The sequence below is a fragment of the Sitophilus oryzae genome, unplaced genomic scaffold (assembly GCF_002938485.1).
Source record: "Sitophilus oryzae breed Bouriz unplaced genomic scaffold, Soryzae_2.0 scaffold_1297_pilon_pilon, whole genome shotgun sequence".
NCBI lineage: Eukaryota > Metazoa > Arthropoda > Insecta > Coleoptera > Curculionidae > Sitophilus > Sitophilus oryzae.
The window spans coordinates 2,869,552-2,888,523 of NW_022145945.1; the positions used below are offsets into that span (position 1 = coordinate 2,869,552).

Below are 18,972 nucleotides of genomic sequence, written 5' to 3' on the forward strand. Positions count from 1 at the left end.
ATTACGCCGTTTTCATCAAGGTTGTCGTTTATTGTTTGACAATTATCCTAATGTCAGTGATTATTTTGTATAATATCGTGTTGTTGTTGAATCTTTGTGAGTAATTCTCGTTTTTTGCCTATTTTCATAGTCCTTTTTTAATTATTGTACTTTTGAGCACAAACAGTTCTTTTAAGAACTAAATTTTCGAGTTTTTGTATTGCCTTATAAATAAATATGTCGAACCTTTTACTAAAAATTTTATTGGAAAATATATTGGATACCTTCTATCAAACATTATTTGGAATAAAACCAGTTTATGAAATTATATATTATGCGTTTTATTATAAAAATGTATTACCAACACGTAACCTACTTTATATATTTTTATTTATTTTGAGATACATAATCCAAAAATTAGAAAACATTTAGAGAAAATTCATATGTATTGCTCATCTCGTTTTGATGTCTCAATTTATTATGAGCAAAATCAGAAGAGCTAACAATTTCAATCACTTGGGATAGCTATGTAAAAATGTCACACATCTTGACAAGCTTTGACATTTGAATTTGGCAAAATCCAAAAAGTAATAGAATACGGAGCTATGGTAACTTCTTTCTCCTTAGGCATGATCTTTGGTTCAAAAACTGGTAACGTTGTGTTTGGTAATAATAAAAGGGGTTCACCATTCAAATGAACTTCCCTATAAATTAATAAAAAAATATATAAAAAAACATGTTTTAAACAACATAAACAACTTAATCTAACTGAATCAATCAACTTACTGAGAATACAAAGTATCTGCCGCAGTCAGTTGATAAACATACATCAACTCTTCAGATTTCAGTTCTTCAATAGATACAGTTCCTTCTTTATCACTAAGATTTACACCAAAAACTAAAAATTTCACCGTAAAATACGACATCCAATAAAGAGGAACTTCAATTATAGCCAGTTCGAACAAAAACGTTAATTTTAAGCTTACCATGACGACGTTTTTATTTGATAATATGGTACTTACTTACAACTACCGAATTTGATTCTAGCCATAGTATATTTCTTTTGGCACAATGAGCATATAGCCTAATTCTAGCATCTCCATCTGTTTTTGTATCAATCACTTGTGGTCCTACAAATGTATTATACAATACACTTAACCACCAATCCTGTAAGAGCATTAAATATATTATATAGTGATTATCACAGACACATATAAAAGATAGACTAACCATATACATTAACTGATTTGTTTTGAATCAACATACACAAGCAAAATGTAAACGAACCTGTTTATAGTTTAGTTTGATTTCAAAAAAAGAAAAATATTTTCCCTTTGCTATTTTAAAATAAATTGATAATAAGTGAGTTATAACTTTGAAATTAAATTAAAAAAAAAGAAATTAAAAAAATACTGGCAACTCTAGAATAGTGTTAGTCTAGTCTATTTATATTATTTGTCTGATATACTTATTTTTAACTAACAGGGTTTGGATAGTAGTTATCATCAATTAAAGAATAATTTCCTCCAAAAATACTTTGCCTCACTAACAGATCAACTCCCATTTTTGAGCTTAAACCTAGTTTATCCATCCAAATAAAACTCCCAATAAATCTATCAGAGAGGTCTGGAGCTCCACCATGCCAGGCAGAAGATGTTTCCCCTAAAATGATTTACTACATTTCTAATAATAAGAAAATTCGTAAAGGGTTTACCTAACCAAGTAGGCTTATACTTTATATCTAATTCGTTAATAATATTTTTAACTTTTATTATATGGCATTTTAAGTAATCGAAAATGTCAGGATCCAAAAATTGTTCAGGAGTAGCGTTTACACCACCAAAGTAATAGCTGAAATATATAATTACTACAAAATAACTATAACGAGTGTAACATAAATAAGTGCAAGCATTTTAACAGTTGATAGATCTCAACGAAAAAAAAACATATTTTCTAGTTTGTCACTTCAATTTTTTCACAATTCAACAATTTTTTTCATAAAAAAAACTATGGCTGTGTTTCTGGGATCAACTTGTTAAAATATGTACTTGCACACATTTAAGAAACTGCCAGTGGCGGCTTAATCATAAGGTCAAATGGTCAATGCCCACCCGCAAAAAAAAACAGAAAAAAAAAATAGAAAAAACTTATTTAAATTATACTTTTTGTAAATCACTTTTTTTATCCTAAGATATTCAAAACTATTCCCAAAAATCATCAATTTGTCCAATTTTCGCTTGAAAACGTTTTATTTTACCCATTTTCTCTACTGGTGGTCAAAATTTCATTTTGTCCTTCGTTCCCGCTATGTTTTGCACGTATTAAACTCCAAATGCCGAGGCTCGTGACGCCAACAAGGTAAGGTAAACTAGGTATATAAAATATAATGGGTTAAGGTGCGATAGATATAGTTTATATTTTTGTATCGTTTATAGCGTTTAATGTTTGGTTTAGTCAATATAAAGCAATATTTATTTTTTTTTAATATCGAAAAAAATCCCATCTAGTTTTAGTTGCCGAGTGTTTGAGGTGTAGCGCGAAATTTGTGTAGGTAATAATTCATAATTTCTGGTTATGGATAAATGATGAACTGTGGTTGACTGATTCTGGACTAGATATTTTAAAATACACAACATGGTGTTTAGTTTGTAAAATCGTGCGGTTAAAAGAAAACAATAATTGCTTAAATCTCGAAAAACGTTTAGAGAAAGAACGCCGCACTGACTTAAAATATAAAAAAAATATGAAATAAAACTTTAGAATTGTGTATATGTATATACAGAATTCCCAAGCTCACCTGATGATGGGGTAGGGCCCCGAAACCGGTAGTGAGAGCAGGTTGATCCACATTATGTCGAACACAGCGTGGAATTAATTTCTATATTAGCAGTTCAAGGCCAAGAAACTCTTATATAATTTTTTTATATACCTAAAAACTGAAAGAAATTTACTTTCCATTATATAATTTGGGCTAGCCGAAAAAAGCCTTTATTTACTATCGATAGTTGTGCCTCGGTGGTACGAAAGTACTACCATTGCACGCAGGCCGCTATCTCGCGATGCGGGACTTATATCTTACCGCTACTTTACGACAAGTCGTGTTTATATACTCTGCGCTGTGCTCGACATATTGTGGAAATACCCAAGCTCACCTGATGATAGGGTAGGGCCCCGAAACCGGTAGTGAGAGCAGGTTGATCCACATTATGTCGAACACATGGTACAAAGAATACAAGGTATGATATTGCGCCGGTTGGTCGCTACGTCACAGGTGATAACAGGCGCTATTGGTCAGCACGCTCCGCGCGCCAGTTCAAATCGTCAAGGTATTGTTATAAACCTGTTTTTTTGTTTATATACCGTCATTGAATTATCGCTAAGCAAGTTACTGTGGAGCAGTGCGTAAGGAGTTGGGCTAGGAAGCGAGAGACCGGAGTTCGAATCTCGGCGGGACATAACTGTTTTTTTTTAAATACTGTTGTATTCTATAGTTTATTTTTGTAGTATAAAAGAAAGAACTATTTATTCTGTTATTTTTTAATCTGCGGTATTAATATAAATTGATTGTTGGTACAATACCTCATTTAATATAAAATAATATTCTACTTTTTGAAATGTATCTGGCCCTAATTGTACCTAAAAGTAATATATTGTTACAGTGATATACCAATGTAAACTATTTAATATTTCAGTCACACACTTAAAAAGTTAATTTGCATTGAATAATTGCCTAGGATCAAAGGAAATTTGAGCTATATAATCCTTGATGAGCATATTCTGGGTATGCAAATACTTCTAAATTTTGGGTTTCGTTCAACCAATTTATTCTCAAAACCTGAAACATCTACATATGAAAAGAAGCACAGGTCACTAATTATAATAAACTTCACCCTTGGAATTACTTCTATCACAATTACAATACATTCATCTGCATTGGCATTTTCTACTTTTCGATGGGAAACAATATAATTCCCAACATTTTTTAAATGATGTAACAATTCCTCTTGTGGTTACTTTTCCATAGATATCCTCATCTCTGTCCTCATGTGAATTCAGAGGCAATGAACATAAAAAATTATTTACCATAAACATCGCAAACTAAAAAACCTAATAAACAATTTTATACCGAATATAGAAATAAATTTAGTATTCTTACCTATCGTCCAAATCCATGTTAATAGATAATTATTATTTTTAAATATATTTTTGGAACTGCTGGTTTTAGTAATTATTAAATTAAACGAACTAAAAAGTCTTAAAAATAAACAATTCTTAACCATAACCCCAAAAAATGCAGATCTCCTGTCAACTTTCTTTATTTTTTATTTATTCATTATTTTCCTAGTGACGTCACAGGTGGTATGCGCGAACTGAACGAAATTGGAGCCGCTATCGATCATACCTTGTATTCTTTGTACCATGTGTCGAACACAGCGTGGAATTAATTTCTATATTAGCAGTTCAAGGCAAGAAACTCTTTTTATTATATAATTAAAAACTGCAAGAAATTTACTTTCCATGTATATACAGAGTGTCCCAGGCTGAGCGTGCATTAGTAGCTTCTAGAGAACTACAACATCTAACTCGGAGATTTTTTGCACATCATAGTTTCATAACGAGATCTATCGATTAAAAATATTTTCAATATGGCGGCACTTCCCGAAATACCGGAAGTTGACAGCAACTTTCTTATTTTAAATGGGTACCCCCATTTTTTATTACATACTTGAATTCTCTGTAAAATTTAATGAATTTTGATATTAAACACACTATATTTAACATTGACCGTTTTTGAGAAAAAAAATATTTAAATTTTTTGAACGAAAAAAACTGCCTGTCAAAAATATGTGTATAGCCTGAACGTCAAATTTAGTGATTACCACAGCCCCCCCTTTAGAGGAAACATGTGGCTATCTATTTCAAAAATGTAATTTTTCGAATGTCATAAAATAATGGCCGCAGCTGTCATAAAATTGAGCGATTAAAAAATTATCATAAATCATTTTTTTCAAATGGAAACCCACTTTTTTTATTTCGCTAGTGAAAATGCTTTTCAATTCGTTACTTTTTAACTATACATGTTCCCATACCTAAAATAAATCGTTTTTAAGATATTTAAGATTTGGTTTTAAAGCGTATATTTTTCTTGATTTTAACCTATTCCTATGACCTTAAACGTCAAGTGATGTAAAACAACAGATCTGGCCATATCATATTGTAACGCTTTGTTCAAAAAGCAGCATCATTTCCGAGCCAACTGTGCGCTGTTTTTTTTTCCATCATACGGAATATTATTAATAATACCAACTTTAGATATCGCTAAAGAGCGAAAATACGAGATATATTTTTATAAATACACTTTTTAAACTCTTAAGCAGGCAGTATTTATAATATAGGAAATTGAAATAATTCGTTTTTTTACAGAGGGAAATAAATTGTCTGACCGTTTGACACTTAATGTCAAAGAAACGTAGATAAAATAAAGAAAATAGACGTTTTCCTATTAAATCTTAAATAACTTAAAAACGATTTATTTTAGGTATAGGAACATGTATAGTTAAAAAGTAACGAATTGAAAAACCTTTTCATTAGTGAAATAAAAAAAGTGGATTTGAAAAAAATGATTTATGATAGTTTTTTAATCGCTCATTTCCATGACAGCTACCGCCATTATAATATGACACTTGAACAATGGTGATGAAAATAGCCACATGTCTTCTCTTTATATCACAGTGGCTGTGGTAATCACTAAATTTAACTTTTAAGCTATACAATTTTTTTTGACAGGTAGCTTTTTTCGTCCAAACATTTCAAATATTTTTTTCTCAAAAACGGTTAATATTAGATATAGAGTGTTTAACATCAATATTCATGGAATTTTACAGAGAATTTAAGTATGTAATAAAAAATGGGGGCATCCATTTAAAATAAGAAAGTTGCTGTCAACTTCCGGTATTTCCGGAAGTGCCGCCATATTGAAAATAATTGTAATCGATAGATCTCGTTGTGAAACTATGATGTGCAAAAAATCTCCGAGCTAGATGTCGTGGATCTTTAGAAACTTCTAATGCACGCTCAGCCTGGGACACCCTGTATACACATTTATATTTTTGTTACATTATTATTTAGGTGTATTTTAAACCCTACCGTGGAAAATTTGTGTAAAGAACATTGACTGGATTTTTAGTGAAATGGCACTAGACCACCTGCTTAAAAATGCAAGAGTAGGTTTCATTTTAAGAGAATTTATATTTATTTTCCTTTAACTAAAGGTACAAGTACCCTGTAAGAAACCAAATAAATTTGGGCGCGTCCGAGGGCGCGTCTTAAAAAATCGACGCAATATTTTTAGATATTGACCTTCCTACAATAATAACCACGAGCCGCCACTGGAAACATCTTGTATGCTTCTATACTAGCCCTGGTCACTTCATCTGCGTGGTCTGTATTTTAATGCATGCGACAGAGATAAATATAAATGAGCGGTTGACATACAGACAGACAAAATATAAAGCGGCATACAGTGTTGCCGGTTTTTACGTTTGTAGGAAAATGTGCGAAGAAAAAAATAAACTATTTTAAAAATTTTCATGTATACTACTGAAATGAAGATAATATATTTATCTAAGCTAAATATAACCTATTACAGCTCTGTAGAATAAGTAACTAATTATAAAACTAAAGTTCCAACCCTAGATGCAATATTTTTCATAAACGCGTACTTATGGGGTTTGAAATTTTGATGCAAAAACCGGCAATACCTTAGAAGAAATTTATCAACCCAACTTTTATCTCTTTTTAATACATTTGATTTTCCATTAAGCTGTCGCCATCACTGTTTTACACGTTAAAATCCAGACCACGCAGTTTCAATGACCAGATCGGTATAACTAAATAAATAAAAAAGCTTGATTATTTGATGAATAATATACATCACTTACTGATGCCAAGTTATAGCACTAACAGCTTGTTCACCGGCTACCAAAAAATCCCTAAAATAATCCTCTATCTCTGTTGTTCTCAGTCTGGTCGTTGATGGTCCCACCAAATACGAATTTTTATATAATTCCGTTTTATTCAAAATATCCCTCAATGCTATATAATCTATACCCAATTGAGTAGCGTTTACGTAAGTATCAAATTTGTGTTCGTATGAGTTAGGTTCTAAAAAAAATCCAGTAAAATTACTTTTACCAAAGTTTACAGAATGAAAACTTCTGTAAGCTTTGTTTTTACAGTGTATATCAAACATTATTTTTTCTACAGCCGTTAGTAAAAGTCTAAGTCTTCAGTTGATTTTAAAAATTACGACCGCAGCGCTCGATACGGTAAAAGTTAGAAGTTTTCACTCTGTATTTTAAACAGTTCCGATGTTGATCGCATAGAAATAATATTAAAATCGAGGCTTTGCCATAATATTTAGGTATTCTAGTTTTTAATAGTGCAGTTATTGAAACTATAAAACACTCAGCTACGAGGTTTGTGTGATGTAACGCTGTTTCAGGTAGTAAAAATTAATTGAAAAAGAATCTAAATTGGGCGTCGCTTTGTGTTGTGACAATTTCAATTGTTAAAAAAATTGTAGAAAAAATGTTAATACATAAAGGAGGGCGTAATTACGTGGTTTTTGGGTGCAATCACATTCAATAACTCAACTTTCCCGGATTTTCAACTCTTCCTAAACAACATTTTATAGCTTCACAACTTCTCACACCGATTTGGTCAAAAGCAAAATTGGATTCAAGTAGCTCGACGAAACAAGTGAGTAAACAAAGTGCCCATTATATACTGGGTCCGTCTCAAAAGTGGCTCACCCCTATAACTTTTTTATTTCTTCAGTTAAAAAAACGAGATTTGGTATGTTAGTATATGACATAAATTAGGGTTGATTGACGTATTCAATTGTTTTCGGTCACTTCCTGTTTCACCGGAAATGACTACAACTTCTGATTTTTAAATGGCACCCTCAGTGTTTTTCTACTTTATTCGATAGAAAACAACACTCCGAATAGAATGACACATCATATGTCAGCTTTTGACATTTTCGTAAATGGCTTATTTTAAATTATAACATGCGGTTCATAATGAGAATTTGACTCGAAATTAGTGATGGGTTGTTATTTAACTATCTGTTATTTTATAACAATTATTTAGAAATAACATAACGCAACCGTTACTACTTTTAAAAAATAACAGATATAAAATAACGATACGCAGAGATCGACTGTTCGTGAAACGAAGTCGGCGCTCTGCACCGCCACGAAATTCGATGCTCCTCGAAACAATTCCAAAAAACAACTAGTATGGATTATGGATGGAAAACATGTTATTTCGACAACCATCGATACAGGCGGCGAGATACAACGGACAACGGAGTGGGGAATGCGCTACGGCGCGGCGCGGCGGACGTAACTGCATCGGTCGATGGTCGTGTGGGGCTTGCAACAGCTTAAAAATAATAGGATATAAAAGAAGCAGCTTTTTTAAAACAGTTGCGGGCATAACGCCTGGCGGTCGAGATAACAGAAGTGGGAAAGGAACGCTTCTGCATCGGTCGATTGTCGATGGAGGCTCGCAACGGGTTGGAGAAGCAGTCATTTTAGATACGTTGTTTTGTAACCTGTTACGAGCATAACAGAGCGGCGGTCGAGATAATCGGAGTGGGAAAGTAACGCTGCTGCATCGGTCGATTGTCGATGGAGGTTCGAAACAGGTTGGAGAATAACGCATCAGTTGTTTTAGATACATTGTTTTTCAACCTGTTACGAGCATAACGGGCGGAGGTCGAGATATTATGGCGCTGTATGTTTCAGTACTTACTTATTAAGTTTCAATATTTAGGTATTTATTTATTCTGAAAAATTTTCAGAATAATATTTTAAGATTTTTTAAAAATGTATACAGGGTGTTTTGAAAAATCTGGTGATTGATTAATCACGATCCTGCTTAAAGCCCTTGACGTAAAAAGCTGATTTTTGGAAAACGGATTGACTTTAGGGTGTAGAGGTTCGATAAGAAGGGATTTTTCGAAACTCGAATTCTAAGGGGGTGAAACTACCCTCAAATATTAGAATATTTTTTATTTAAAAACCGGTGAGTTTTTCGGAAAAACTCTTAAACACGTATATTTTATTTTGTTGTTTTACATATTTTAAGATTTTTTAAAAATATATACAGGGTGTTTCATAAAATATGACAAAGGAGTAATCACGATTTTGCTTAAACTGCTTGACGTTTAAAGCTGATTCTTGGCAAACGGATTGACTGTGGGGTTGAAGTTCGATAAGGAGAGGTTTCTCGAATCTCAAATTCCAAGAGGGTGAAAACGCCCCTCAAATATTACAATATTTGTTATTTAAAAAACGGTTAGGCTTTCGGGAAAACGCTTGGACACGCATAATTTATTTTGTTTTTTTACATATTTGAAAATTTTTTAAAAAATTATACAGGGTGTTCCGAAAAGTTGAGTAATTGATTAACCACGATTCTGCTTAAACTGCTCGACGTTTAAAGCTTATTTTTGGCAAATGTGAGAAAATTTTATCCAGTTCGTATGTTAATGGAAATTCTTGCTTTGCTTTATCATCACCATTACAAATTATTAATTCGAAGCGAACGAAGTCGCGGGTACACGCTAGTTTAAGTGTAAAATTAATTCGAACTCTAGTGTGTAGTTGGTTTACTTATGAAGAATATACTACACATTTTCTTATATTGCTATTTTTTGACCGCAAATGGTAAAATCATAACTAAGAGCATCTCGCCCGTCGAGTGAGATGCACTCTGTACTGCAATTCAGGCGGATCGAGGGACAGGGCGTAGGTAGATCGGAATGTATAGGTATAGACGAGTGGCGGAATTTTGGCTTTTTTATATCGCAATTTGTAAACAGCGCTTGTTTGTAAACAACCACCGTTTTAGAGAGGTATTTTAGATAACAATCGATATTTAGAAATGTTTTGACACCCTGGAAATACTACCACCGAGCACGTCATTGTTGCAACTTGCCACTGCGTTAATACGCCTGGCAGTGACCGCCCATACTCTTTCAGATATTTAGCAATAAAATAAAGAAACCTGTTATTTCAGTCGCCTAGTTTCAAAACCCGACAAATCCATTTTTCGAGAAAAATGAGTTATATATGATAATGGATTCGTCTTCTAGTTCTTTACAACCTAACATCATATATACTTTGCAAACTGCGACAAATCTTATCATTTCCTGGCAATAAAATATTGACTTTATATTTACTTTTTAACAACTCTAAAACAGTTTTTTCCAATTTCTCAACATTTGACTTTTGTGGATATGTCGTGTTTTGAAACTAGGCGACTCATTTCTAAGCTGTTTTTTTTTATAAATAACTATAACAGTTTCAACTGTTATCTAAAAATTACAGTTATGCCCATCACTACTCGAAATGCCAAGTGTGTGGTATCAAAGTATTCGTAAAAAAATGTTTTTTCCAAATATGCTAATGAGCCACCCTCCTTCCATTTGAAAAAATTGAGATATGGTTAAAAATACGATTTGAGCATCTTCTAACTGGCCAGGATAAGACACTAAAAACATTAGATAGTCAAATCTATTTTTCCAAGGCTTCTTGATTAAGAATTAGTGTTTTTGACATAGCCATGGCACTCTAGATTGAATTTTAAAATACGATTTTTTATTAAGCGAAAATGTCAAAAGTTGACATATGATATGTCATTTTATTCAGAATGTCATTTTCTATCAAATAAAGTTATAAAATACCGAGGGTGCCATTTAAAAATCAAAAGTTTTAGTCATTTCCGGTGAAACAGAAAGTGATCAAAAACAATTGAATACGTCAATCAATCCCAATTTATGTCATATACTAACATACCAAATTTCGTTTTTTTATCTGAAAAAATAAAAAAGTTATAGGGGTGAGCCACTTTTGAGACGCACCCGGCATGAATGCAGTAAAAAATTTAAGGCTTTATTTCTCCAAGGGTATCAAAGGTTTTAATACTAAATATTTGCTGAAGATTATTATTTATTGATCAGATATTGCGTTGCAATAATAAAAATTACACTACCGTATACAGAGTGTCCAAACATTTTTATTAAATAATTACTAGATTTAAACGGCAATAACTTGTTTAATTTAAATGGAACACCCTAAATATTTTAAGTGAATCAGATGCACAATTTAATTGTCTATCAAACTGTATTATACCATTCTTTATGTATCTCTTCTAGTTTTCGTAGAAAATTAATTTTCTTATTATTTATACCTCATTTATCACTATATCCATGGTATTTTGACATTTTAGATTATTTTTAAAGATGTAACAAATTTTCAAACAGTACAGATACTAATATTGTTGATATAGTTCGTTTATTTCATTAAAAAATTTAAAAAAATGTTTAAATATTTTTTGAGAGGACTACATTAACTGTTTACGTTGATTAATAATTGCTCCAAATACTAAAAAACTGAATTTTGTATGTGTATTAGACAGTGTGGTAAAAAGAAACACCTTATAATTTTATTTCAATTTTTGACGAAGGCTTATGATATTATAACAACAGAGACCTTCATTTTCATAACTTATTATTAGATTGATTTCTGAGTCAAAGCCACATTTATTTAGAATAATTTTTTAATTAAAACGTATGGGTATATAATTAACTAATTTTTGGGCGGACATAATGGTATTATATTTAAATGGTATACCTACCCTTTTACAAAGATTTTAATAGTTTACTTTTTGTAAGGAAATGGACATGCCAATATTATTATTTTTATCACCTGTACATTTTGTACATATGTCGCTTTAAAAAATCTAAAATGTCAATACTCCATGTGTATAGTGATAAATGAGGTCTAAATTATAACAAAATGCATTTTCTATGAAAACTCGAAGAGATGAAAAATGGTATAATACCAATTTGATAGACAATTAAATTGTGCATCTGATTCACGTAAAATATACAGGGTGTTCCGTTTAAATTAAACAAGTTATTGCCGTTTAAAGCTAGTAATTATTTAATATAAATTTTTGGGCACTCTGTATAAGGTAGTATCATTTTTATTATTGCAACACAATATCTGATCAATAAATAATCTTTAGTAAATATCTAATATTAAAAACTTTGATATCCTTGGAGAAATGAAGCCTTAATTTTTTTACTGCAATTTCACAAAATAGAAAATATTTCAAAAACGGTAAGGTTTAAGTAAGTGTGATAAACCTTAATCAAATTTACCTTCATTTCAATCGTAGAATCTAAAAATGGTAGAATAATATCGTATATAATTATATAGTATTATACATACAGGGTTATTCACCACATACGACACGGAGTATTGTAGCTAAATGATTAGATTTTTAGAAATTGTAAGTTTTGGAGTCGTTGAAGGACTATTAGAGCTACAATTTAAAAATATTTTTACAAGATACAGAGTGTCCCAAATAAATAAAAAAATATCAAAGTTGTATTTTTTTAAATGGAACACCCTGTATATTATTATATTTTTAGTTTCTACGATTAAAATAAAGGTAAATTTGATTAAGGTTTATTACACTTAAACCTTACCGTTTTTGAAATATTTTCAATTTTGTGAAATTGCAGTCAAAATTTTAAGGCTTCATTTCTCCAAGGGTATGAAAGTTTTTAATACTAAATATTTACTGAAGTCTATTTATTGATCAGATATTTAGTTGCAATAATAAAAATAATACTACCTCATACAGAGTGTCTAAAAATTTATTTTAAATTATTTCTAGATTTAAACGGCAATAACTTGTTTAATTTAAATGGAACGCCCCGTATATTTTAGGAGAATCAGATGAACAATTTAATTGTCTATCAAATTGTATTATACCACTTTTTATCTATCCCTTCAAGTTTTCGTAGAAAATTCATTTTCTTATAACTTAGACCTCATTTATCAACACACCCACGGAATACTGACATTTTAGATTGTTTTTAAAGCAATAAATCTACAAAATATACAGGCTAGTAATATTATCGTTTTTAGCAAAATGATAATATTACTAGCCTATTTGTATGCACAAAGAAAATTATTTAAATCTTTATAAAAGAGTATACCATTAATTAAATAGACCACCATTATTTCCGCCCAAATACTAATTAATTACATACTTAACTATGTTCGTTAATAAATTATTCTAAATAAATGTGGATTTGAATCAGAAGTCAATATAATAATAAGTTATGAAAATGAATGTCTCTGTTGTTATAAATAAGCATTTGTCAAAAAATGAAATATCATTTTTAAGGTGTTAGTTTTTACCCCACTGTCTAATACACATACAAAATTCAGTTTTTTAGTATTTGGAGCAATTATTATTAATCAACGCAAACAGTCAATTTAATGTAGTTTGAATACTGGATTCATATTAATTGGTCCTCTTTAACAAATATTTAAGCAGTTTTTTTATTTTTTAATGAAATAAACAAACTATATCGAATCGACAATATTAATACCTGTATCCTTTAAAAATTTGGTATATCTTTAAAAATAATCTAAAATGTCAGTATTCCATGGGTATATTGATAAATGAGTTCTAAATTACAAGAAAATGCATTTTCTACGGAAACTTGAAGAGATAGGTAAAACATGGTATAATACAATTTGATAGACAATTAAATTGTGCATCTGATTCTCATAAAATATACAGGGTGTTCCATTTAAATTAAACAAGTTATTGCCGTTTAAAGCTAGTAAATTATTTAAAATAAAATTTTCGACACTCTGTATAAGGTAGTATAATTTTTATTATTGCAACACAATAACTGAACAATAAATAAGCTTCAGTAAATATTTAGTATTAAAACCTCTGATACCCTTGGAGAAATGAAGCCCTAAAATTTTGACTGCAATTTCACAAAATTGAAAATATTTCAAAAACGGTAAGGTTTAAGTATAATAAACCTTTATAAAATTTACCTTTATTTTAATCGTAGAAACTAAAAATGTAATAATATACGGGGTGATTATATATATTATTTATATGTGCCTTTGTGTGTGATATAATCTTCCTTTCAGCACGTCATTTATATATTTAATTTAATAATAATAATATTTTACAGTCACAGGTCACAGGTTACCTTCATAGAAGTTAGTTATATTAAAATTTACCCATTATACATTTTACTCAGATAAGAATCAGTGGCCTTGATATGGTTTAGAGCCAGTCAACATCTTGGTCACTCCCAAATTGAGCTGGCGGTTGCCTTGTAGCAGAGCCATCATAAAAAAAGAAGAAGAAGAACTATAATAGGTATTTTTTACTTATTTCGGGCACTCTATATCTTGTAAAATTATTTTTAAATTGTAGCTCTAATAGCCCTTCAACGAACCGACGAACCCAAAACTTACAATTTGCAGAAATCTAATCATTTAGTTGCAATACTCCGTGTCGTATGCGGTGAACAACCCTGTATAATATATTTTTCGTATACTCGCTATTTAAATCCGTGTATGTGTATATGCCGGTTGTTTACAATATTCCCCGATTGTGGCAGCAACGGCGGAGAATGCACCAAGCCTATAAGACATGAATCAACTAGCGCCATTAAAATGACATTTTACTGACGTTTGTAAAAGAAATATTTTCACACCTTTTTATTACACCTACCATTTCCAAGTTCCCAATCAAGAATAAAATTGTGTTTTTCCGAAAATCGTATCATTTCTTCCGCATTCTTCGAATTCCATGAACCGTTATCGTATCTTAACAATGAATTCAGATCAAAAATAATACTTATGTTACAGTTGAGTGATAAATTATACAAACGAGACCAATCGTGACCTAATAAAATTATAATAAATTAAATAAAAAAGGTAAATATTCAAATATTTACTGTTTACCAGTTAATATAAAATTATGGGAATTATTGGCGTTGTTTTCAAGTATCTCTTCAGAAAAAATAATTTGATCAGCTTGATTTCCACCTATTCTTAGATAAGCTGGAGACAAAATACCTATCATTTTGATAAGTACGGGATCTCTAAAATGTAATATACCAATATACCTGTAATCTAGTTTTTTTTCTGTGAATTTTTTTATTTTTCTAGTATTGACATGAGTTTATTTGGGACACCCTGTATATTTGTCAAAAAATTAATTTGTCTCTTGACAATTTTCTCAAAAATGCACAAAACTAAGTATACAGGGTCCGGCAACGGCGTTCGCGATGGCTATGAAATGAAGATCGCTGTCATTTTATATGGGAAATGTCATCGATAGTCATTTCCCATCCAACTGGACACCGTTTTATTCGATCGTACAAAAAATGTTCATTTTTTGTGTGTTCATTGTGTTCCATTAAAAAAAACGAAGAAAAATTATTTTATTTTTTACAATGTTTGGCGTAGAATTTTGAACACCCTGTATGATTTAAGATTACGCTATTTACAGCAAAGTAAGTACAGACCATCCAAAGTAAATACCTAATATAGTTTTGATTCCAGGATAGTTCTTGTATTTTTAATACTTTTTTAAAAAAGGTTGAAAAAAATATTTTTTTTTATTTATTTATTAATATCTTTGATACTGTCTAAAAATCGAAACAGATTGATTTAATAATATCTTAGGTTCTATCTTGTGTTTCATTTAAAAAAAAATCATCCCGGCCCACTCAGACTTTTTTAAACCGCCCTGTGAGGTTAAATTAAATCCTAATAATACATACTTTAGGTCTGCATCTATGGTCTGCACTTAAACAAAATTCCTAAATTTTTTATTTTAGGCGCAGGATACATTATACATTTAATATTTTAGTGGCTCAGAAAAATTATTAAAACTCTTAGTATGTACTTAAGTATACACCTTAAGAGTAAAAGTATACACCGATTAATCAATTTGATGCAATGGAAAAAATGATCTATTAAATTGTAATTGAATTTTATAAAAATTGAGATTTTTGTGATTATTTATTAACATAGTCTAATTTCCTGATAAATATACAGGGTGTGTCGTTTAAAGAATCTAAACACTAGTCAATAGGTAACACCTAAATATTCAAAATAAGACTTACGACATGTTAAAATTTTTGAAACCCTCAGTTAAAATGCTACTATCCAATCCTAAGCTTATGAACTTGTCGTTTACTGTATATATCGGGTCACCTTGTGTATCTATATAAATAGTATACGCAATTGTACCAGAATCTGAAAATCTTAATACGAGAGCTGTTACCATTAGTGAAACTAGACATAGTGTCACCAAAAAAGTTAGACATTTTATACTTCCTAAAAAAATAGAAAACAGTTCTATAAAGTAGAAATATGTATACTGTAAGTAATCACAATTTTATAGCGTACTTACCTAAACTTTTGAATTTTGATGGCTTTGCAACACTCATTCTACACCGCCTAAAAAATGAATAAATTTTGCGGTATTTTTTTTTACTCTATATAAGTGTACTTCAAAATAACAGATAGAATTTACAAAGGATTATAGATAAGATAGATTTCTACGTAATTATGCAATAATTAAAATTCGAACGATTTAAATTTTTTACCGAAAATTTGTAAACAAAATGTGTTTTGTTTTATCCTAGAATGCACAGAATAATACCACAGATAACACTAGCAAGTAATATACTATTTTAAAGTCATTATTAGATAATAGTAGAAACATTAATTGTAATTTAATTATAATGGTATAAAAACTTAAATAAAAGAGTTAAAAATATGATATAAATGTAAACAAAGTTTTTCTAACCTAACTTTAAAAAAAAATGACATTAAAATTTTATAATAAATATATATATTTTTTTTATATTTTTATTAGACATTGGACATTAGGATATGATTAGAACATGGATGGTCAATCATATACAAAAATGTAATACCCTAATGAAAATATAGACTGAAATTTATAAATTAAAAGATTTATCATTTAAATTTAAACGATAAATGATAATGAAATAATATACTTACTTATTTTATCAAAAACGTCCGACTTCTTGAATTATATTTTTTATCAATATATGGTATTTTTGCCGAAAAGATTTAATTTTGTTTGAATTTTGGGCAAAATATGCTTCAATAATTCTTTCTATTTTCTATGAAATAGACAAAATTTAATCTAAAGTATGTTACACGGTGACACGGAAGTGATAAAACTTTGTTCTAAAAACAAAATGTATATCTTTTGATGTGCAAAATCAAAGATAGTAGAGATAGGTAATAACAATATTACTATTAATCTAATAATTTATAATTAAGTGTAATTATGGTTTAGGAGGTAACACAGAGTGCTCCGAAAAAGAAACATATCAAGTTTTCTTTGAAATTTTAAATCCGCCTTGTTTTACAGACTCAAGAAAAACATAAAACCACATAAAACTTTCAGTCAAAAACGACGTCAGCGATGGCTACGAAATAAAGATCGCTGTCAATTTATATGTATAATTATATGGGGAATGTCATCGATGTTCATTTCCAAGCCAACTGGACGCCATTTTTTTTCGATCATGGGGTATTTTTTTTGTGAAAAAAGCTCATGGCTCAATTTGGTATAAAATTCTTATTCCAAAAATATCCGAATTCCTATGTTATTCTATATGGATTGGTTTTTGAATTTACCTATTTATCTTTTGAACAAGATACATTTTTAGGCTAAATTTTAATCTATATAGGGTGATTCACGGCGATGGCACGTTAGACGTTTAAGGTACGCGCACACTGACCAGAGCCGCACGCACCGTCACATCGACGAAAATGCGGCCAGCATTGTTGGGCTATGGTTGGGCCAGAATGATTTTTGGTAAATGCGGCTAGTGCTGCTGACGTCACACGCAATTCCTTCCACTCCACGTAGCGTAGGTGGCCGAAGAGATTAGAAGTTCTATATGCTAAGAAAGTTCGCAAATTTTTCATGGCTCATATTGAAAATTTTTTAGTTCATCCTCAATTAAATATGGAAAAATGTGGATTTTTGCCAATATTGTGAACCTATAACTTTCGATTCGTTCTCGTGATTTCTTCTTCTTCTATTAGCCAATAATTATTTCTTGTTCGTCGTCATTTATTGTCGAGAAATATTAAAAAACACGCTTATCACCACAGACAGGACTCTGGAAGCGACTGATGAGAAATTCGATTGACAAATACGGGTGTAGTAGGAGCAAAAAGAAACAAAATAGCGAATAAAGAGGCGCGTGCGCCGTGTTCGGTACGGCTCAGAGTGCGCGACAAGAAAAAAAAGTGCGACTCGTGCGGCGAGTACGGCTCTGGACAATGCGCGCGTACCTTATGGTGAACCGGTGATATTTTTTTGAAAATTTGTTTTTTACATTAATCATAAAGGCACATCTTTCTAAAAAAATTCAGCATTACAGTGTTGCCGCATCATTTGAAAAGTAGTAGCATCTTCTTACTTTAAATGGAACACCCCGAACACCCAGTATATTATTACGTTTTTGGGAACTACTTCCATATCTCATAATTTTTCTATTATACTAACCTATACCTCTCTAATAGTCTTTCAGATGAAAATAAAACATGTGTAAAATGGACAAAAACATGATCGTGAATAATCATTGGTAAAATCATGAATTAAACATTTTTAAAGGTAATATTTAGGCTATAAGTTAATGAAAATCAATATATTCGATTTGTCTAAACAAACCCATTGGATATTACACAGGGAGAGCAAAAATATTATTTATTTCCGTTTGATATAAGATTGCTCAAATCTTGGTTATGTTAAGTTCAACCCTATGTATATTATTTAAAAAATCAAAAAAATAATAAAATTGCCTTTCAACGATATATAATGTTCCTCACAGATGTTCCTATACCTAGACCTTCCGGTTTCTTAAGTAGAGCTATTTAAAAATTAATAATTCTATTATAATAGTTTCATTTCAAGAATTTCGTTACAATGACAATTTTAGAAATTTAGCACGTAATTGATACTTATAAAATTTGAATATTTGTCATGGTAACGATTTTCTTTAAATGTAATAATTATATTAGAATT

At 30.5% G+C, this 18,972-nt stretch overlaps 1 protein-coding gene across 3 annotated transcripts; it reads right to left on the bottom strand.

The window, feature by feature from the left end:
- Nucleotides 1-295: 295 nt before the first annotated feature.
- LOC115874561 (heparanase-like) lies at nt 296-17,614 on the bottom strand. 3 transcript variants are annotated; one of them, XM_030889742.1, is made up of 11 exons: nt 17,574-17,614; nt 16,309-16,355; nt 16,019-16,232; nt 14,850-14,989; nt 14,617-14,790; nt 6,921-7,143; nt 1,694-1,830; nt 1,463-1,641; nt 1,002-1,146; nt 766-877; nt 296-683 (listed from the first exon to the last, which is right to left on the bottom strand). In XM_030889742.1, the coding sequence occupies exons 1-11, from the start codon at nt 17,597-17,599 to the stop codon at nt 518-520; spliced, it is 1,563 nt and encodes a 520-aa protein (XP_030745602.1). In that variant the 5' UTR covers nt 17,600-17,614; the 3' UTR covers nt 296-517. The 3 variants fall into 3 exon arrangements, with proteins under 3 accessions (XP_030745602.1, XP_030745604.1, XP_030745603.1); XM_030889744.1 differs by lacking the exon at nt 17,574-17,614 and adding an exon at nt 16,926-16,944; XM_030889743.1 differs by lacking the exon at nt 17,574-17,614 and adding an exon at nt 16,505-16,665.
- Nucleotides 17,615-18,972: the final 1,358 nt, after the last annotated feature.